The sequence below is a fragment of the Saccostrea cucullata genome, unplaced genomic scaffold (genome assembly GCF_032062105.1).
Source record: "Saccostrea cucullata isolate Sc308-1 unplaced genomic scaffold, CSIRO_AGI_Scuc_v1 ctg167, whole genome shotgun sequence".
NCBI lineage: Eukaryota > Metazoa > Mollusca > Bivalvia > Ostreida > Ostreidae > Saccostrea > Saccostrea cuccullata.
The window spans coordinates 80,604-104,110 of NW_026939192.1; the positions used below are offsets into that span (position 1 = coordinate 80,604).

Below are 23,507 nucleotides of genomic sequence, written 5' to 3' on the forward strand. Positions count from 1 at the left end.
CAAAATGCAAAAAATTAACGAATATTTCTGTTTTTATAGAGTACTACAAATTATAACGAGCACAAGAGATTGATATGAAAACGTAAAAAAATATTTGAGATATTCTTAAATTTCTATGTTTTAAATTTCAAGAGCGTATGTTTATTACTTTTTCTTTAATAACATATTTTTATTACCCATTTCTTAAGAGCTCAGTTTATCAAAACGTCAAAAACACAAGTATAACGACGTCAACCTAACTACTAGTATCAATTGCAAAATTGGTTAAAAATCAGTTATATAAAATTGTAATTACATTTTTAAACCTGTCATTTCTTATGTTTGTTTAACTTTATTAATCAAGTGAAAAAAGTTGCTTTAAAACAGTAAGTACGCTTAATTTTACTATGATGCGCGAAATATTGAGCAATGAAAACCAAAGTCGGACCCCTTAAATGTATAGCAAAAAACTTTAAAAATTTTCACATGAACCACGGGACCATAAAAGCTGAAACGTATGTGGGAACATCCTAGAGAAGTATAGATTCTAAATTGTTCAAATTATGACCCCGTACCCCCCCCCCCCCCGCGCGGTTCACTGTCATTTTCACATTGAATTATATAGAAAAAAATATTCTCAAGAACCACCGAGTCAGAACGCTGAAACTTATGTGGAAGCATCCTTGCGTATATAGTGTAGATTCCAAATTATTCCAATCACACAACTGTAGACACGCCATAGCAGAGATAAGTTAATTTCCAGATTTCAAGAGGGGAAGTTGAGCTCTCAAAATTGATATTGTCCCCTCTGTTTGACAAGTTTCAAAGTAAGTTAATAAATTCAAAATACTAGTAATCCACCTGACCTTTATCATCTTTTCCTCCCCCTCCCGATTACGACCATACCTTTACTCGTTCTAACTTTTAACCTAGGCATCAAATAATTGAAGAGATAAGTTTCAATTTAATATTTCAATGCATGTAAATTTTCTTTTTTAGTTTTGCATTTTATGCCAAAAGCTGCGTCTTCTGCTCTAGTTGAGATAAAAAGGAAAATCTATACCAAGAAATGGAATACTTGAATTTTACGGTAATTCTTTCCTATACATATGTGTGTTTGAAAAACTTTTGTTGAACGCGGGTTATGCATTTTTTCTGCAATATCTGCGACATTAATTCCCATACTAACAACCAAATCAAGCATTTTATTATTTAAATAAAAACTGCTTGGGTGTTTGGAGCATGGTTTTATTCCTCAATTTTCAATCTACCTACACACATTATGTAATATTTCATAATCGACATATGTGTTCAACTAAATAAAACCATAGATTCATTCTGAAACCCAAGCCTGTCTAACATTTTTTTTATTTCCTAATGCATCAACTAGGCTATTTCTTATTTACATGAAGGAGAAATTAATATTTAATTAAAAACTGCAAAAAGAGGAATAACTCTTACATGTACTAATATCGCTAGTCGTTTTAAGTAATATACATATCTTTCATACTGGTGGTCCTGATATCCATTTTAATAAATATTTATAAACTATTGTTCACGAAGCATTCCCCACTAAGTAGATTTTTTTAACAATAGGTCTGAAAAAATTCAAAAATTCATGCACTTAATTTCTACTCACAGTAAATGGGATTTTTGAAAAAGGATCTCTCTTTGTACTTTACAGGCCCGTAGGAAGCAGTTTCACGTGAGGGATGTTTCACAGCTATAAACACAACAGCACAAAATTCCTTGACAAGCAAAACCAAAAATATAAAACAACAAAACAAAAATCAAAATACAAAAAGGATCATCACTGAGACGTTATCATTGAGGGGACACAAGTGTATAGTAGCTACATGTTTTCTATTTAATTTGTTCCATATATCTGCAGAACTACCTCCCTCCACTTCCCGTTTCTTATGGCCATGTTAATCAAATTTATACACAGGTCGTGTTTTTCTTTCATTTTTATAATCATTGCAGGTGCATGATATACGCATAGAGATAAAGAAATATACTGATATACTAGTACTTGTCGATTCCGTATCTAAGACAACACTCTCCTGGCTGTGATGAAATACCGATGAAAATGAAGCCACACTACATGTAATTATTGTAGTTAACAGATAAATACCTAGCTACTTTTAATTCTTTTTAAAATTAATTTTTTTTAATTCAATTTATTTTGTCTATATTCCCAGTACATGGCAATACAAACCCAAATAAAAACATCAAAAACATACAAATTTACACAGAACTTGTATGAATTAAAAACACTCACTCTCTCATCTACCTCCAAGTAAACACAAGCAATACCTATTGCAAAAACCAACCAAACATTTATTATAGCATCCCTTCAACTTGCGCTCTGTTCGTTTGATAAATCTAGGATTGCTCTTTCTACTAGCATTATCAAAATATAGACACGATTTTCTCCGTTCATTAATCAATGGCGCGGAATTTAAGAATCCAGTGCATGTAGACTGAAATGTTTTTTGAGTGTAATTGATAAACTTTTGACTAATGCTTAGGAAAACAGCTCTTAACGCTGACATCGTCCTTAAGCGTTCTGGCCTGTATCGTTGTTAGGATTGGCGATATTTTGGCAAATTAGTTCGAAAGGCTTCCTTTTATCACCGGTCTCAAAGCATCAGCCGCCGATGTTAGGTAATAGCTGTGTTCCTCCACGGAACATGTAAATATCTTGCTGTGTTTGGATTATCCCCATTCGAACATCCGGAACGTTCTGTTCACTTCATCTTTTTTTTTAATTTCTCATACTTTTAACGGAAGCGACCTGCTTGTGTTTTGAACTGTAAATTAACTGCTCAAAGAGATCTTAACTTTTAGGGAAGCGAAAGTTTCAACAATGTTTTGTGTTTTAACAGCTGTTAATTTTGCTGGACTTTTGCTTGCTGCTGGTGAGTATAGTTGAATTTATTGGTTAGAAGTTTATACTTTACTTCTTATTTATCTGTAATTTATATTTAAACATTATAATTGGATTTCATATAACTCAAACATATTTTTCAATAACGTAATGTAACAACACAAAAATAAACCAAACTGGTCTACTGTTTCATAAAAAAAAGATAATAATAAAAGTTTGCAAAATTCTAAATTCTAAAGGGATTTTGCTCTGCTTTACGGACGTTAAAAGTAATTGGATGTGGCTTCCTCATACGGCTGGGGGTTAAAGAAGAAAGCTTTCTATTGGGTGCTTAAGACAAGCCAGATAAGAGCTTTATATGTTTTAACTGGGCTTCAGCGTACTTCCTGAATTTTAAAATGATGACCAAATTATGGATGTGAGTCGATGCTCAAATTACATTTAGACATAGATTTGGGTATTGGCCTACATCTGTTAATCGATAGACAACAAGAGATAGAGATAATCTTGCCCCTGATATTGAGACAATAATCCCATTATAACACCTGATTACCTCTCGTATGATATAACAGGCTTCCCTTACTATGGCGCATCTACACGTGCTTCTGATCAAGAATTCGCACTTTTATGTTTCGGAGTATCGACGGGCGTAAATGTGGTTCCTCTTTTATGATTCCCACAAACTCTATTGACCTCAAACAGAAAAAAGCATAACACAGACGAATTCATCACACTTTGCTTTAAAATCTCTGTATGGGGTCTTATAATATCGGAATTTCAGAAGACGGTGCATGGGTTTCTCTTCAAGTGTAGATTGTATCAAAAAGAGGAATTCCTGGCGGATTAAATAGCCGACTGTACGAAATATTTGTGATTTAATATAATATAACAATTCTAGACGCGATTTCTTGAATACAATTTGTTCCCCGCATTGCTCGCTTAGAAGTAAAAAAAAAAAAACCCAAAATAATTAGTTACAAGAAAATGGACAGACTTTCACAAAATGCACTAAAAATGTTGATACTTTTAAAGTTACGCCCGTCCTCCTGAAACAAAACATTCCGAGGGTTACAGTTTACAAATTAACTGAATTCTTCACTGATAAGATGCCACTTGGACATAAAACTAAAGGAAAACAATAAATGTACAATATTTATCTGATAGAATAACCAAGGCGTCCAATTTTCTCTTTATTCCGACAATCTTAAAAAATTCCTAACCGACATTTTTCAACACCCAGTTCCTCTAAAACGAACTACAGTCTGTAATTATTAGTTTTCATTTAAAACAGAAGCCCAGTCTTAAAGTTAGTATATCCCGTTTTTAAAATTTGCAAAGTGTTACAAATAATTTGGTCTCCAAGGTTACAAGAATTATAAGCATTCAAAACTTTTTTTATGATCCATTTTATCAAATAAGAAAAATCAACAGCGAACAACATACATCTTTCTTTTCCGCAGCAGAGGGCGTTTTCAGAATGGGTTTTCTATTAGTCATCGCTCTATTATTCCCAGATTTGTATGTTAATAAACTTCTTTTTCTTTGATAGTGTGTATAATTAGCAATGCAACATAAGAGAACCGATACAGTATTTATCCTCTCGTATTAATGGGCAGTAGATTAATACAGTTAATTACCGACAGGAAAATCAATGGGCTTTAACGTATGTGGCATTTGTACGATCCTTCCGTCAGAAGTACACTGCAACAAAATGCTGTTCACTAATTCGATATGTTCATATATTTTTACGTCTATGTCAAATAAGATTTGTTCTATATATATACATTGCACACTAACTTTGATTGAAACGATGTCTTTATGAACAATCAATAATTTTAGAATAATACTTATATTACAGGGAAAATAATTTGATTTGGACTTCATATGTCTGCTTATTATATCTTTATTACAAATCACGTATATAGATTGATGTCATTACTGTCGTTGGAAGATGCTCGAGATTTCCTTGATATCATAAATAATCATTGTGTTACATGATTAATTTTATGTTCCATTATCCTTTTAAACTTTATAGCGAAACTAAAATCTAACAGTATCATCGTCTGTTACGCTTTGGGGACACCTTTCTCATATCCGCAACTCCTTTAATACATGTACATGCACCACTGAATGGAATTTAATGAGGCTTCCAAAGTATCTTTATTACATATCTAGCCATTATGCACCTCCAATTTTACTTTTTGATCTGACACATATCTTGGGTTTCCAACTGCAAAACATGGACAATGTTATTCTTTCTTTTTGGTTACGATCGAGCCATTTTTGACAGAGTTAAGCCCTTTGGACTTAGAAAATTTCCAATTACTGGGGAGTATTTGCAGCTTCTGTTCATTTTCTTCGCAGTGGTTGCACATACTGAAATAAAAATTAGTATACAGATCCATCGTAAGAATATCTAGGCCAAGTTCTTTTTTGGGTACAATCAAGCCATTTTTGACAGAGTTATGTCCCTTGGATTTAGAAAAATTCCAATTATTCGCAGTTTCTTTCATTTTCTTCGCAGCGGTTGCACAAACTGAAATGAAATTTGGTATACTATACAGATTTGAAATAAGAATATCTAGTTCAAGTTCTGTTTTGGTAACACATACGATCGAGCCATTTTTGACAGAGTTATGCCCCTTTGACTTAGAAAAAATCCAATTATTGATAGGGATAAATTTTTGAAGAACGCACCTACATGTATTCTTTTGTATAACGTTTCGACAAGGGATAAAGAACTCAGAACTTATAATTCAGTAATGTCAACCCATCCCTGATACCAACACGCTGAGATGGTGATCTGGTATGAAGTCCGTTGATCTGTTTATATTAACTTTACAGACATAGCAGACTCTGTGTGTTTTGAATTAAGATTTTACGGTTTGTTTTGGCTTTGTCTTCTTGTTTTGGCACACTTACACAGATCTACCCCTGACAGATGGTTTGACTATTTAACCAGCGCTTAGGTGTGAAAAGATAATCTAACCCCATCATATGTAATTTCTCTCCACACTTGGTGTTCCGTATATAATATTTATGTCAGTATTTGTGTCAGATGCAATTTGATGTGGCAACCACTAGCATGACTAGAATACGTTCTTTCACATGCTTTAAAGAGTGTTATAAATGTAAAGTAAAAAAAAAAACACGGAAAAATAAATCACTTTAATATTGCAGACAGCTATTTCCCAAATAAATATATTTCTATGACAACAATCTATCTTTGAAACAAGTTCTCCCTATCGCTTAATACATCGTTGAACAATAAAAAAAAAATCGTTTCTTGGATGGTTTTTGGAGGTGAAAAAGTTCACAAAATCAAGTGAGTTTTGCGTCTTTCATCTAAGAACACGCTCTACAATAAAACTTAGCAGCAGGTGTTTTGTGTTGGTAAAGATATAGCGGAATCCTTGAAGGATTGCCATGTTAGAGGCATATTCGTATTGATGCAAATGGGACAGATAATCTTACGAAGTTCTTTTTTTCGAAAATCTATTTTAAGCAATTGGTTTCATTAATAAAAATGTTCAAAACGATAGATAATTAAATATACTCTTGCAAGAATGTCAAACTCTGTTAAAGGTATATTGTCTGGTATAGACTAAGCCTCTATACAATTATTGCATTTCTGTGATTGATCTTTATATTTTCAAAAAATGTGTGGTTTAAATACATAAATGCTTATCCAAAGGAATTTGTTTGAAGAAAAAAATACCTCATAATCCAACTTGAAAGACTTTTGAACAGCAAGACCTCTGCTACATTTTCCTTCAAACGCGGCACTAAATCTTCTTAAATGTCCTGGAGAAATTCTCAATTTCCTTTTTGTTTTATCTGATAAGTGAAGATTGTAAATCACGCAAGATCGCTCGATCTCAGCATTTATTGGAACTATTTTCAAATTAGTGTACACTTAACAATAGGCCCACCTATATAGGTCACCTGAGTAACAACTTTCCAGTAATTTAATTTGGTTCGTATTTTTTAGACCAGAGGCCATGAAATTCACAATTTTGAAAGAGGCACCATTGCTTATCATAACTATACACTTAGCATGCTTTCTCTGGTTACTTAATACCCAGAGGTAGAACAGAGTAACAAAGAGAAAATACATTTCCACTTTATAACTAATTGTGCACCCCAAACCACAGGAACCACTGACCCTGAGGCCACATATTTCAAAATTTTAAAAATTTCAATCACGAATTTTATTTAATCATCAATGGTTGATTAATACCAAAAAAAAAGATTTCAAAGCATTAATTCATTTTAAGACTACGCAAACCCCTCGTACCCTGACCCGAGGACCCTGAAATTAAGCATTTTGGAAGAGCTTCAAGAGGCTCCTTTCTTCATAATAAACATGTACATGTACTTAGATCATTGGCATAATATCCAGGACCAAATAGAAAAGATTTTCAAAGAATTCATGCATTTTCACCATATAATCAATAGAGCCCCACCCTAACACCAGAACCCCTGACCCAAGTTCATGAAATTCACAAATATTCAAGAGGCATCCTTCCTCATCATAACTATGTACATAGTTCATTGGTATAATACACAGGAGCAGAGGAGAAAATATTTAAAGAATTTATGCATCTTCACTATATAATCAATAGATCCCCACCCTAACACCAGAACCCCTGACCCTGGGTCCATGAAATTCACAATTTTGGAAGAGGCAGCATTATTCAACATAACTATACACTTGGTTAGTTTGTTTAATACCCAGGAGCGGAGGAGAGGATTTTTAAAGAATTATTGTATTTTCTCTATATAATCAATATAGTACCTCCCTAGCACTAGAACCTCTGACCCAGGGTTCATTAAATTCACAATTTTTGAAAAAGGCATTCTTGCTCATTATAATTATGTACCTATTTAGGTTGTTTAATACCCAGGAGCAGAGAAGAAGATTTTTAAAGAATTAATGTATTTTCACCATATAATCAAAAAATCCCGCCGTAACACCAGAACTCCCGACCCAGGGGCCCTGAAATACACAATTCTGGAAGAGACATTCTTGTGCATTATGTGTACCTAGTTAGTTTGTTTTATACCCAGGAGCAGAGAAGAAGATATTCAAAGAAATATATTTTCACTATATACATGTAATCAATAGAGCCCCGCCCTAACACCAGAACCCACAACTCTGGGCCATGAAATTCACAATTTTGGAAAAGACATTCTTGCTCATTATAACTATATACATAGTTCACTGGTTTAATACCCAGGAGCAGAGGGGAAGACTTTTAAAGAATTTATGCATTTTCAATACACTAGTATATAAATAGAGCCCCGCTCTAACATCAGAACCCCTGACCCTAGGGCCATGAATTCACAATGTTGGAAGAGGCAGCCTTATTCAACATAACTATGCATTGGATAGTTTATTTAATGCCCAGGGGCAGAGAAGAAGATTTTTGATGAATTAAAAATGTATTTTCACTATATAATCTATATAGCCCCGCCCTAGCATTTGAACCCCTGACCCTGGGGCCATGAATTTCACAATTTTGGTAGAGGACTCAATGCTGATTACAATCATGTCAACAGTTTGACTGCTTGACGTCAAGGAGTAAAGAAGATTTTTAAAGATTGCATTTATTTTAATGGTTTTGGTCCCACCTCTTAGGCCCCAGGGGAGCGGGGACAGGGACCATGAAATTCACAATTTTTGTTCCCCTTCATCCATAAACTTTTATGCCAAAACTGGTTGAAATTGGTAGTACAATGTATATATGAATGAACGGGATTTTCGATATATTTTGAATTTAAATTTTTTAATAGACCCAATTTTAGTATGCATTAGATAGTAAGATTTCAATGTAAGATGACCAACTTAAGTTATGTGAAAATGTTACCATAAGATGTTGAGTTTGAATATATTCTAAATGGCTATCTTTGAAAAGCAGTTTTGGAAGTTCTTTGTTTTTTCTTGCGTTAAAAAATACAACGGTATAGTTTTTGAGGGATTAAATTTTAGTAACCATTTCTTAGACCACTCTTCAAGAGATAAAAGATCATTATTCTGTTGACTTTCAATAGATTTGACGCATCTAGATGCATACTGTAAACTGTTATCATCAGCAAGTAATCTACAAAAGCTTGACATCTTGTCAGCTGCATCGTTTACACGAATTGAAAATAACAATGGACCTAATACAGAGACTTATGGAACACATAAAGGGATTCCGACGAGGATACCAGATTTTTGTGTATCAATCTTTATATACCTTGGTTCTCCTGCCAGACAACTGAGCTTGTTTTTGTTAAAGCGGGCAAAAACAACCAACATTTGTTTTATTCTCTAACTTTTAAAACCAACAATACATATTATTCTTTATACCATACGTGTTTAGTTTAAAGAATAGTCCTTTGTGAGAACATATTGCATTCCCACATTTTTTTTTAATAGAAAATTTGGTGTTATTACTATAAATGATGAAAAATCCTCCCAAAACTGAGATAGGTGATAAAACCCTCCTTTGTTAGCTCACCTGTGCCAAAGGCTCAAGTGAGCTTTTCTAATCACAATTTGTCCGTTCAGCGTTGTCTGTCGTCGTTGTCGTCGTTGTTGTAAACTTTTCACATTTTCCAATTTCAACCAAACTTGCCACAAAGCATCCTTGGGTGAAGGGGATTCAAGTTTGTTTAAACGAAGGGCCATGCCCTGATTCAACGGAAATAAATGGAAATTAATGAAAATTTGGTGGTATGTTTTAAAAATCTTCTTCTCAATAACCACTGTACCAGGAAAGATGAAACCTATGGGGAAACATCCTCAGGTAATGTCAAGTTTGTTCAAATCATGACCCCCGGGGTAGGACGGGGCCACAATGGCCGACCAAAGTTTTACACAGAAATATATAGGAAATTCTTTTAAAATCTTCTTCTCAAGAATGACAAAGCCATAATTGATCATATTCTTATGGAAGCATCCTAAGGTAGTGTAGATTCAAGTTTGTTCAAATCATGACCACCGGGGGTAGGGCGGGGCCACAATGGCCGACCAAAGTTTTACATAGAAATATATAGGAAAATTCTTTAAAAATCTTCTTCTCAAGAATGACAATGCCATAATTTATTATATTTATATGGAAGCATCCTCAGGTAGTGAAGATTCAAGTTTGTTCAAATCATGACCCCCAGGGGTAGGGCGGGTCCAAAATGACCAATCAAAGTTTTACATAGACATATATAGGAAAATTCTTTAAAAAATTCTTATCAAGATTAGCAAAGCCATGATTGGTCATGGGGATACTTTTGGATTTAAACTATTCAATAATAAACCAATTTCTACTTTTTCCTAGCCACAGTGCTCAGGTGAGCGATGGGGGCCTCTTGTTATGTATTATATTAAAATTTTGCATTGTAAATTAATTAAATTCAGGTCTGTTTTCCGAGGAATAAAAATGCAAGTACATGTATTGCCATGCAGAAAAGATTTAAGGATGTTAAAGACCTCTCTGGGCACGATAGAGTCATCATAAAAGAAAAACAAAAGATTTATAATAATTTATTATATAAACCTGTCTCCATTCCCCAGAGAGATGTGGTTTGGGAAGGAGAGAACCAGACTAGGACGACAGAAAGATCATTACTTATCAATAGGGATGGATTAATGGCAAAACTCTATGGTCTTCTACTGGCTACTAATTTCTTTTTTCTTGAAGATGTAAGATTCATAAAGTGTTTTGTGTTCTTAGCAGCGCAACAACAGGGGCTCGTCAACATAACAGGAACCGCGGGCGGCCAGATCACCTTGCCGTGTACGGTTAAAAATGTCGGACTCTATGATCAAGTGAGTTTGCAGTTTATTAAATGCATTTTCAGGGTTGAGAGTATAGAATTTAATGTTGAAGCTGTAGAGAAAAATATTAGGTCTGCAACTGCTGCAACTTTAATTTCCATACTTAGTGTAACAGACAAAGACATTATTGATTATATTTTTTATCTGTACAAATAATTTTAAAATTAGATTCACTTTTGTATTATTGATATCTACGTCATTGTACGTTTCATTGATGGAAGAGGAACTGCTCAAGAGATCTGTAAAGATTATATGCTTAGCAGTGTTTACTAATTGCTAAATGACATTGTTTTTCGTAAATAAAGGATTCATGGGATGCAAAAATCTTTCAGTAAAAACCTTTAAATGTAGGAATTTTTCATATACGTATAAACAATCAGCAAATTTTTTAATTCATATTAGGAATTTGTGGCAGTGTAGAACACATGTATTTTCCGTAAAAGAAATTTAGCGATGTATGAGCATGCGGTTCAGAAACTAGTTACCTTATTTTCAGGTTATTTGGCAACGGTCGTATCAGGAGACGATATCCGTGGGAGATCGAATCTTCTCCAGCGACAGAAACAGATATCGGTTAAGGCAGGAATACAGCGACGATAAGAGTCTGACCATATTAAATCTGAAATCCTCCGATCAGGCCGAGTACCGGTGTATGAAGGGGGCCACGCCAGTCCAAATTGTGTATCTGTCGGTAAAAGGTATACATCTATAAACATTAATATTGATTTTTTTCTACTTTATTTTTATACTAGTACATATTAAATAGATATTAATTTTCTACTTTGATTATATACTAGTACATATTAATATTTGATATATATTTATGTGTATAAAAACATTTCATTGTGAATTGTTTCATGGTGATAGTGATAAATGGGGGGGGGGATAAAAACCACACCAATTATTTTGTTGATCCTTATCATACTATTTTTCTTGCTTTTGGGCAACAAAGCTTCATTTTACATCAGTTAATGGATCCTCTAAATTGTTGTACTCAGGTCACCGTTAAGGTCCTTGGGCCTCTAAATTGTTTATTTTAAAAACCCTATATTGTCTTTGGAATAAATTATAGTTATGAAAGAGTCATTGCAACAGCTACTAATACTATTCAATATATGGGCGTGGAATTGATTTTCGCTTATGATGCTGTACTTGCACGGCATTCAACGTTTGTGTTGTCAAAATAAGTCATAATTAATCTTTTGAACCCCCGGTCATGATGTCGTAGGTTACCACATACTTTATTTGCAAAATACCTGAAGAATGTAAATTTTCTGATCTTTAAACAATTTGCAGCGCCACCTCGAATTTTGGACCAAAACAAGACAATAGAAGCGTTTCTTGGGGACAAGGTCATGCTTCGTTGCCAAGTAACCGGCATTCCGACCCCAACAGTGAAATGGTACAAAGAGATACTGGACAGCGGGGCACGGATCCTTGAAGGTGAAAATTATAATTGCATTGATTTATAGTAAAGCAATTTGAAATGTAACATTATCATTATGAAAATAAAAATCAATTTCGTAATCGTTTCAATATAAGGATACAGGTACAGTCTCTCTTATTCCTAAGTTTCTCCTCTTACACTTCCTTAACAAAGTTAGAGGTATCCTGGTTATTAAAAAGTTGTAGTTTCAGGGCAATTCTTAATCTTATATTGTAGATCTCGGAACAAAAGGAGCTCATTTCTCGTTAACTGTGAAACGTGATTCTGAAGGGACATACACGTGCCAGGCTGACAATGGAATCTCGCCCACAGCACAGAGATATTTCCGCATCAATGTACAATGTATGATTACTTTCTTTAAAATCTTATTTCAACATTTTGCATTTTCACCTCTTTTACTAAAACCTTTGAATACTAGTAATTATCAGTGAGTTATTATTTGTCAATAAATAAAAACAAATTAGAATCTAATTTCTGAAACTTTCATTAGGCTTTAGTGGTTTTAGGTCACCTGAGTCATTCAACTGACCTATTGCTACCTGTTTTCGTCCGTCGGCGTGCGTAGTCCATCGTGCATTAAAATTTGAACATTTTCAGTTTTTTTTCTCATGAGTTACTCAACCAATTTCAGCAGCACTAAAACCATTTAAAAATAAGCGCAATGTTTAAAAATCTTCTTTACTCATGGACTTCAAGCAGTCAAGCTAATGGCATGATTGCAATAATCATTAAACTTTCTAACGAAATTGTGAAATTTATGGACACAGGGTCTGGAGTTCTAGAGGGTTGGGCTCTGTTGAATACATAATAAAAATGCATTAAAGGTATTTGGACACAGATTTGAAGTTAATATTTTCTCATTTTTTCTGTATAATATCACGAATTATATATTTTAATAGCATTTCACACAAAAATTAATTAAAAATCTTTTTTCATTTAAAAGTTATTAAAACTTTAATTTTTTGGCGGGTTTGATTGACACATCTTTGCACTTTCACAAATTTTAACTTTATTCTTAATCCTTAGGAAAAGTGGCAATCCTGATGAGTATTAATGAAAAATATTGAAACTAACAGCAAGACGAATAATTTTATTCAGAGTAGAAATGTTAGAAAGCAGAACTACTTCACAAGTATCGTCATTCCGTTGTGTACAGAGTTTTGCGAATCGATCACACTCGTGTTATGTACACAGGTTTTTGTAAACATGTTATTGTTTGGTGTTTACGATTCATCGGGTGCCAAAGTGTGTTCACCACATCTGCACGGACTGACAATATATTGTGTGTTTGATTTGCTTTAGTACTTGTCTACTCTGAATTTTCTGGATTATAGTATTAATATTTTTCATTAATACACATCAGCATTGCCACTTTTCCTAAGGATTAAGAATAAAGTTAAAATTTGTGAAAGTGCAAGGATGTGTCAATCAAACCCGCCAAAAAATTTAAAGTTTTAATAACTTTTAAATGAAATAAGATTTTTAATTAATTTATGTGTGAAATGCTATTAAAATATATAAGTTGTAATATTATAGAGAAAATCTGTGTCCAAGTACCTTTAATTCTTTGAGAACATCCTCCTCTGTTCATAGATATTAAGCCAAGATCTTAGTTGATCTAAGTGCATGATTATGATGAACACGGGTGCCTCTTCCAAAATTATGACTTTCATGACCCCAACAGAAGTTTGTGCGGGTGTGGGACTCTTGTTTATACAAAGAAAAAGCATCTTTTTTGTTGGCAGTTGTAATGAACAAGTGTCCCTCTCTCAAAATATTAATTCCTACTGCCAGAGGTACTTGTTTCCTCTACTCCTGATTTGTATTGTATAATTGACTTAGATAATTTTCGTTATCTCTATATACATCTTATTAAAGAATTATTGTGTTTTTCTTTCCATGTTGTTCTTTACAGTAATGCCTGTAATAACAGCCCCTAAACATATAGAAGAAGAGCGAGGAAAACAGGCAGAACTACAGTGCACAGTGGAAGGATATCCGCTGGGAAACGTAACATGGTGGCTCAATGGGAAACAACTGACAAAAAACTATCGTACAAGTTTTCGAGTTTTTAACTCTTCATCCCATATTGCCAGATATTTTCTAATTATCAGTGCTTTGGAGTCCTATGACTTTGGAGTTTACACCTGTAAAGCAACTAATAATGCCGGGACTGCCACTGGTCAGATACAACTGATTGAGAAAAAAACAGGTAAAACACTAATGGACATCCAGGTGTTAAATTATTGTTAAAATTAGTTATTATTAAAGTTGTAATTATATTTTCCAAAAAATAATCATCTACAGAAAATTCAGATACATTGTTTTATCCTGGTCCGTCCATGCGTCTGTCACACTTTTTTTTTCTTCCTTTAACAATTTAAGCAGCAACTGTTTCATCTTTTGGAATGTGATGCTGTTGTATGACAGCATCTAGTTTATTTGATACATACATAAGCATTTACTTTATATTAACAATATCCTGTTTTTAGAAATCAAAGATTCCAGATGTGAGAAGATCTATAGTCCCCAGTGCCACGGAGTATTACAGACCAACTTAACCTTACTCCCAAACAGCCAGGGACACACTAAACAAGAGGAAGCATCTTTTGACTTTAACAAATTTTATACCTTAATTAAGGTTCAATGCAGTAAACTCTTGTTGCCCTTTCTCTGTGGAACTTTTTTCCCACCCTGTATCAATGATACCGTCTACCCCTTGTGTCCAGATCTTTGTGAACAGAGCCGAGATGGATGTAGTGGCACCTTGCGCAGCTTTGGCTTTTCTTGGCCTTTTTCTTGTATAGAGTTATATCATCGACTGAATGGGAGTCAAGTGTGTCTAGGACCAAATGGTGTAGAGAAAGTAGGTAAGACAGGACAAGACAAGAAGATCGACTGTAGGGGGGTCATGTACGTATGTCTAGGAACAAATGGTGTAGAGAAAGTAGGTTGACAGGACAAGACAAGATGATGGACTGTAGGGGGGTCATGTACGTATGTCTAGGAACAAATGGTGTAGAGAAAGTAGGTTGACAGGGCAAGACAAGAAGATGGACTGTAGGGGGGTCATGTACGTATGTCTAGGAACAAATGGTGTAGAGAAAGTAGGTAAGACAGGACAAGAAAAGAAGATGGACTGTAGGGGGGTCATGTACGTATGTCTTGGAACAAATGGTGTAGAGAAAGTAGGTAAGACAGGACAAGACAAGAAGATGGACTGTAGGGGGGTCATGTACGTATGTCTAGGAACAAATGGTGTAGAGAAAGTAGGTAAGACAGGACAAGACAAGAAGATGGACTGTAGGGGGGTCATGTACGTATGTCTTGGAACAAATGGTGTAGAGAAAGTAGGTAAGACAGGACAAGACAAGAAGATGGACTGTAGGGGGGTCATGTACGTATGTCTAGGAACAAATGGTGTAGAGAAAGTAGGTAAGACAGGACAAGAGAGAGAAAGTAGGTAAGACAAGACAAGAAAGAGAAAGTATAGGTAAGTCGAGACAAGAAAGACAAGATAATATATGGGGGATCAGGTTTGTCTAGGAACCAATGGTGAAGAGAAAGTAGGTAAGATAAGACAAGAAAGACGAGATAATGTATGGGGGTCAGTTGTGTCAAGGAACAAATGGTGAAGAGAAAGTACGTAAGAAAGACAAGAAAGAAAAAGTGTATGGGGAGTCAATTGTGTCTAGGAACAAATAAATGGTTTAGAGAAAGTAGATACCACAAGACAAGAAAGAGAAGATAGTGTAATGATAATGTGTGGGGGTCAGTTTTGTCTAAGAATAAATGGTGTAGAGAAAGTAGGTAAGATGAGCCAGGTAAAAGAATGAAAATGTCTCAAACAAAACAATAGCTTTAGGTGTTTTTTTTCTGTAGCTTTCTTGTTCATGAAGGATTGATGCTAATGATTTTTTTAATCCACGCAGAATCTCAGAATCTCCATAAACGAAGTTTAACTGATGTGATAGGTTCAGGGAAAAGTCAGAATGCGCTTAAATCAGAATTCTATAGTCAGATTGCCTCAAGGACAACTCAATCATGCGAAAAAAGCATACCAGCATTTAAAGTTTTCAAACTTTTCTTTTATCTAAGTTGATTCACTATCAAAACTAATGGTTCATAGTCACCTTCTGGTAAAGATTTGGCTTCAGACTGATGGATTTTAAAAGGATAATTATGTTAATGTTGTTACTTTTGAGTATAATAAGATTTTTGTTGCTTGGTCTTTCAACTTAAACCGTTTTTTGAGTTGTTACATCTACCGGTAAGTGGTCCATGGTGTTGGGAAGGAAATGCATATTTTATGTTTAGATTTTTATGGTTCAAATTTGATACTGACCAATTGACATTTCCTGTTATTTCTGTAACGGAATTCTAATTTTTCAATATTACAGCTCCCTTTATTAAAATTGTAAAAGATAGTGATAGAGAACAGTTGTTGGAGGGAGAGAAATTGACATTGCACTGTAAGGTTATTGCCAACACTAACTACAGCATCAAATGGTACAGAATCCGAAAACCCTCGTATATAGCAAGACCAGAGAAATATAAAGGTAAGTGTTACCCTCCCACCTCATTTTTATGATTTTAACTCATTTTTCAATCCTATTTATATATTTCATATTTTAAAACAATTCAGTTGGTAAGAATTTGAAATTTAAAAGATATATATCATAGAATATTTAAGACGCAAAACCGTAGCTATAGCTTTATCTTTCCGTATTTCCTTAAGAGAGCTATATTCCTAAAGAGAGCTACAGTTCTGAAGCTTATGCCAACTTCTGACCTTATATTTGCTTCCTTGAAAAGAAATCAATTACAGAAGAAAAATAGTCCTCAATGAAATATAATATAGACAATTACAGCGTTTATAAAAATAAAGAGAAAATACTAATTTTTGTTAAATTTTCTACAAATGCTAAAGGTGCAACAATAGATTTTTTCGACACACCTGCTTATTCAATGCAGAACTGTGGCTCCCCGATCGAATAAAAATGGAGTAGAAGAACAAAGAACTAAAGTGCCTTTCATTGAAAAAATCGTTAATAGCTTTTCTGGTCAGATAATTAGATTATCAAAATTTTCACTGATTGAGATCGCCATTTAGAATTGGAAGAACGTGTGGTCAAACGCTCTTCGTCCATGACATTTACATAGATATTGTTAGAATGTTTTTTTGTGGAAGTCGTAAAAGAATAAGTAAAAGAAGAATGTTTTCGAGATGGCAGCTAAATAATGTAAGATAAGTTCACATTTTTGTATGCAACAAGTACACACATTCAGATGGGTGACACCGTGGCTCCAGTAGTCCATCCCAATTTTATTCAGACGGTGAGACCAGTGAGTTACAGATCTGCAGCTAATATTTATTTTTATGTCTATGATCTGCGGACATCATAAGTATTATAACCAGCACTTGTAAAAAAAAAATTCTGTTGATATCATGCTTTGCATTTTATATTATCTGATGTTTTTTGCACAAATAGTGTCTTAAGTCAACAAATTCTTATCGGTTTCAGTTGGAAGCGGAAAACATTATGTAATAGAGAACGTGAATCGTGATGACGCTGGAATGTACATATGTGAGACAGCCAATGGAAATGGAGTGATGGATTCCAAAAATATAACAGTTGACGTTGAGTGTAAGGAAAAAATATTCTTATCAAGTGGCAGATGAAGGAGCATTTTGTTTTTACATTCTGTTTTATCAAATAACATAAATAACTGAATTTTAATATAGATAGTTCTATCAGAATGTTGCTTCACGTGCATCTAATATAATTGTCTTTCTCAATTAAATATGTCTTGATTTTGTTAAATTTCTTTCATTCAGGATAATTTCAGCAAACGTTGTAAATGTAAGGATAAGCTTATAAATAACAAAGGATAACAAAATAAACTTCTGAATTCAGATATTTTTAGATTATTAAAGATCGTCTACTTCATTTTTAAAGAATGTGTCTTAAATTTTATGATACAAAAACTTTTATACAAAAAAATATAGTTTCTGAATAACAAGATATATTAATTTCAAGCCCTTTAACTGTAGATCCGTTTACTTGATGTTAAAAAAATATTAACTCTCTTTACTGGTTTGGCTAAAATCATGACTAAAATACACCTAAGTATTATAATCAATTGGTGATATGCTGTTCATTGCAGTTGCTCCAAAGGTCGTTGTGCAGGCAGAGGTGGCACTAATGACCGGTCTGGATATGGACCTGAAGTGCGACGTTTTAGGGAATCCACCGCCGATCGTGACTTGGAGTAAGCAAGATGTGATGTTCAAAACAGGACGAGAAACCCATAGCAAATACTCCAACACTTTTACTTTGAAAATAAGGAATATGAGTAAAAGTGACTTAGGAGACTATAACTGTTCTGCAGAGAATATTCTAGGTACTGACTATGGATTAACAACGATCAAAGGTATTCATTTTTAGATAAATTTGGCCTCTCTAATATTTACAACGAAATCCAATTTATTGAATTGAATTAAGTCAGCAATTTAAGACATTGATTAGGTTATCATTAGTAATTTTGCATTTGTATTTTATGAACACAAGGACCAAGGAAGTCTTGTTTATTTTTCACTGACGTAGTGTAGATTCAAATGTGTTTAAATCATGGTTTTTAATAAGAAATATTTTGGAAAAGATTTCAGAAATCCTTCTGAAGAACACCTAAACCTTTAGCAGAGTGACACATTTGATTGTCATAGAAAAGTTTCTTTGCCATAAATTAGGTAACTTTGACCTTGCTTGGATATTTTGTGGCTATTTTTACACAAAAAGAACTCTGGATTTGGGCAGTAACTTTATTCCATTAAAGTTGTAAAAGAGACTGCAGCTTGTGATCTAGAGTATGCATAAACAGATACTAGTATGCGACTCTTAGTTCAAGTACAGCTCTGTACATATTATGTACTTTTACTGAAAGAATTAGTGTATATAAAACAGAATATTCTTTCATGAAAACAAAATGAACAAAATCATCCTCAGAGTGTTCATTAAACAATAGAAATCAGAGGCAGAGCAAACACAGACTTCTAAAACATCAGAGGTTGAATAAAGTACAACGAGGGAATAAGCTTCCACTGTTGATCGGTCACACTCTTCACGAAACATTAAAACAATGATCATCATTTAGAAGTTGAAAACGTTTCTATAATCAAGCAACGTACTAAAGTGAAGTAAATGGAGATAACGAACATTAGTCAAGCTTATAAGTAAGGAAAATGTAGAGAAATGGGCTCGCCGCTTGTACTTTATAGCCACGTTTCCACTTGTAATGAGCAGAAATATGACACAGGCGAGCTTTAAGGATACATGGGAAGGTGTAGCGAGATAGTGGTCAAGTTGAACACACATTGTTCCATAGGTAAAGTAAATCATTAAAAACAATGGAAGAAAAAAGATGTCCTTATGTATGAAATATATGGAGATAACGAATAGCATTGAAGCTCAAAAGTCCATAAAACAACACAAAATAGGAGCGGAACAAACACGGACCTCCAAAACATCAGAGGAGTGAGCATCCCCTGCCGACCGGTCACACATACCCGCCATGTGCTCCTTGTCATGATCGAAAAAAAACTGGACATATACATCGTCAATTCAGTATGTAAATACTGGTCCTTGCTGACAAACAGGTAACAACATTGTCTTCGTTTGTAAGGCTTATTATATAAATTGTAATTTGCAAAATTATTTTGTTGAAAAAAATTCTGATTGTACACACAAGTACTCTGAAGTTGACATCAAAAAGTTGCTTGAGTTTCTGATTGACAATATCTACGTTGTTTTTGGAGAAAAGGTCTTCCAACAATCCATTGGAATTCCCATGTGCAACTATTGCAAAAACGTTGTTACCACACCTATTTTTGTATTCATATGAAGCAGACTTTGTACAATATCTTATGCGTGAAAAGAAGAAAACACTTGCTGTGGCCTTCAACTCAACATTTAGGTATATCGACGACGTCAATTAACAATGGTAATTTCCATTCTTATGTCGATACGATAATCGATTTATCCTGGTGAACTTGAGATAAAAGATACCACAAAGTCTGACACATCTGTTTCATATTTGGATATTTTACTTGAAAAAGACGTTAATGGTAATCTTACAAGCAAACTCTATGATAAAGATGCCTTTAACGTTTCTATCGTCAACCTCCCTTACTTATGCAGCAGTATACCTTCATCACCTGCATACGGAGTTAAAATATATCAGTGGATTCGATACGCAAGAGCATGTTGTACGCATGAACAATATTTGAAACGAGGTAAATTATCGACAAAGAGGTTGATGACACAAGAATATCAACAGTTTCGATTAAAGTCATCATTTCTATGGTCTATGGTCGATACAATGACCTTGTCAGCAAATGCAATTTATCACTGTGTCAAATGCTGACTGACGTATTTCATACTTATTATTTTATATTATATATACTCTGAATTGACAACGGATTTTTCCGTTATTTCCCGATCATAACAAGGAATGCATGGCGGGTATCGTCGGTCGGCAGGGGATGCTCACTCCTCCATGGCGCCTGGTCCAGCCTCTGGTGTTTTGGAGGTCCGTTTTTGCTCTGCTTCTGTTTTGTAATGTTTTATGGACTTTTGATTTTGAGTTACTATATATTGTCTCCATATGTTTCACTCAATGATAAAATGTATTTGCTGACAAGGTCATTGTATCGACCATAGAAATTACAAAATGATGCCTTTAAACGAGACTGCTGATATTCTTTGTCTTCATATTATTCTTCTTCCATTAATGTGCCAGGCACCAATGTTGGGCATTATTGTTTGTCAATAATTTACCTCGTTTTTAGAAATTGTATATACGTAGAGCATGCCCTTGCGTATCGAATCAACTGAGAGATATAAACCCCGTATGCAGGTGATGAAGGTAAATTGCTGATATATTGCTGCATAAGTAAGGGAAGTTGACGATTGAAAAGTTAAAGTCATCACGCTTATCATAGAGCTTGGTTGTTAGATTGTGTCAGACTCTGTGGTATCTTTTATCTCAAGTTTACCAGAATAAATCGTATCACTGGGATATGTGGTATCTTGACAATACGTCGTCGATATCTAATTGGTGAGTTGAGGGCTAAAGCAAGTATTTTTCTTCTTTTTATGTATTTGATTTTGGACAAATTCTGCTTCACATGAATACAAGAAAAGGTCTGTTCATAACATGCAAATAGTACTCATGGGAATTCCAATCGATTGTTGGAAGACCTGGTCTCCAAAAACCACATAGATATTGTCAATCAGAAACCCAAGCATCTTTTTGATGTCAATTTCAGAGCACTTGTGTGTATAATCAGAATGTTTTTAACAAAATAATTTTGCAAATATTCAATGACAAGGTAAGTAAACTAACGAGTTCCATTTTTATTGAAAAAGCAGCTGTCAATGATATTAAGTTGTGGAATCCAAGATAGATATGGTAATTCCAAATTCTTTTTGGTTGTTCGGATTGTTTTAAATATTCAAAACTGACATATGATTAACACTTGTAAAATTAAATTTAAGTTCTAAAATGCAGTTTATATAATTAGCTTACAAACAAAGACAATGTTGTTACCTGCTTTGTCAACAGGGAACAGTACGTACTAATCATGTAATCTATCAAATTTTTTTTTCTGGATAACCGAATACAAAAGGATAGATTGTTTTCATATTGCCTCTCAATCTTCTTATGCGCGATTGTAAAATAGATCCGATACATTTAATCCAATATGACAAAGTGTCAACGTCTTCTTTTCTTTATATCTGGCCCATTGCTTGGCGTAATCTTCTACAGAATCCATAATATTTATGATAATCCGACGCCAGTTGAAGAATTGGGGTTTTATATATTAAGGACTTTTGAAATAAGTGATCTAAGGACCTCATTATTTACTATATTTACGTCACCAGTAATAACGTGCCCAGCAGGACTATAATTACAGGATGACGAAGAACATGAACTCGGTGGAGGATTCTGTATCAGGTATTGGATATCCAGGCCCGGTAAATTCTTTTTTATATAAATACCATTGCTTTGTAGACTATGGTACACCAGAGCCAACTCGGAATCCAGAGACTGTTGTCAAAATTTCCACAACAACCTTGAAGCAAACAACAAAGTCATTAGAAGTACCAAAGAAAGAAAGTAGTACGTCTACATTTGCTGGAGGTATGTATTTTTGTATGTGGATCAAGACGAAAATTATCTTTCAAATTATGATTCCACTTGCTCAAAATTTTATCTTGCAGTGTTAATTTTTTTTCTCTTTCAGAAAAGTCTGGACATAACAAAGCCATTTTGAATAGTTGCAGTATTACATATTTAATGTTTTCATTATTGCTAACGCTATTAATTATGTCAATATTACATTATTAATACAATTTATTTTTATACCAATTCCAGAAGTGCCATGTATTTAATATCCCAAAAAATCAGCAAAAATAAATATCAAGCAATCGTAATCTCTCATTGTAAACCACAGATTATTAACAAAAATAATTCACTGCCATAATCATTCCTATACATTGTATTCATCATTGAGACATATGGTATTTTTTTGACATTAGCTAGGAAAGTCAAAAAGCAAAAGAAATAATATGTAGATGGAATAAGATGCAAGTATATGAGGATTAAATTGTATAGTGGGCGTGTGAAGGTGTGTATGTTTCTTTTCATATTAAAATCACCTATGCATTTTTGATGGATGAATTTCTGTAATAAATGTAATCATATCATTATACCTTAAGTGCTGAACTGTCTTAGTTTGTTTTAAACTTAACCCATATTTTATCTATTTTATTTTGCGTGACATATAGAATGTTTGATCACAAAAAAAATTATAAAACTATTTATGATGATTTCCCGTTGATAAGATATTGAAAATAGGTAATGTTGAAGGCGATATGCTATTAAATTAGTTATTCCTATATATATATTTATAAATATGTATGAAACATTGATACATGTCTGTGTTTGTATGGTTGCATTAATATTTCTAGATCATACTCTGTATTCTTCAAAATTTGACACAAATAAATGTATATAATGCTTTTTTGTGTTGTGTGAACTTTTATGCAGGATGAAAAGAATTGTAAGAATTACCTTCACATTCCTGCGATTGTTTATCTTTGTAAGACATACGATGTGTCTGACCTAGATTGCTATTCCGACAGGAAATATATTTGACACGTTTAGATAGCAAATTTTATTCTCTGATAGAAGTCATCTTTTTCATCTAAAAATTCCTTTTTGTGATGTGTAAGGACAAAAAATATACAAAAGTTAACGCTATTTCAATTATTTTCATTTTAAAACAATTAATATAAACCAAATATGTT

General features: G+C 33.8%; 1 protein-coding gene across 2 annotated transcripts; it reads left to right on the forward strand.

Annotated features, from left to right (window-relative positions):
* Nucleotides 1–2,346: 2,346 nt before the first annotated feature.
* On the forward strand, nucleotides 2,347–23,219 carry LOC134252522 (hemicentin-1-like). 2 transcript variants are annotated; one of them, XM_062735019.1, is made up of 12 exons: nucleotides 2,347–2,900; nucleotides 10,588–10,679; nucleotides 11,185–11,386; nucleotides 11,985–12,131; nucleotides 12,352–12,477; nucleotides 14,051–14,347; nucleotides 14,628–15,005; nucleotides 16,536–16,694; nucleotides 17,661–17,783; nucleotides 18,304–18,570; nucleotides 22,210–22,338; nucleotides 22,442–23,219. In XM_062735019.1, the coding sequence occupies exons 1-12, from the start codon at nucleotides 2,849–2,851 to the stop codon at nucleotides 22,543–22,545; spliced, it is 2,076 nt and encodes a 691-aa protein (XP_062591003.1). In that variant the 5' UTR covers nucleotides 2,347–2,848; the 3' UTR covers nucleotides 22,546–23,219. The 2 variants fall into 2 exon arrangements, with proteins under 2 accessions (XP_062591003.1, XP_062591002.1); XM_062735018.1 differs by having other exon boundaries at nucleotides 2,348–2,900; nucleotides 10,585–10,679.
* The last annotated feature ends 288 nt before the right edge of the window (nucleotides 23,220–23,507 follow it).

What these genes read in the sequence shown, in the direction of transcription:
- LOC134252522 (XM_062735018.1), top strand. Translation starts at nt 2,849, where the DNA reads ATGTTTTGTGTTTTAACAGCTGTTAATTTTGCTGGACTTTTGCTTGCT. An exon ending in TGTGTATCTGTCGGTAAAAG is followed by an intron (nt 11,387 to 11,984) that starts GTATACATCTAT and finishes AACAATTTGCAG; the next exon opens with CGCCACCTCGAATTTTGGAC. An exon ending in TGGATTAACAACGATCAAAG is followed by an intron (nt 18,571 to 22,209) that starts GTATTCATTTTT and finishes ATTGCTTTGTAG; the next exon opens with ACTATGGTACACCAGAGCCA.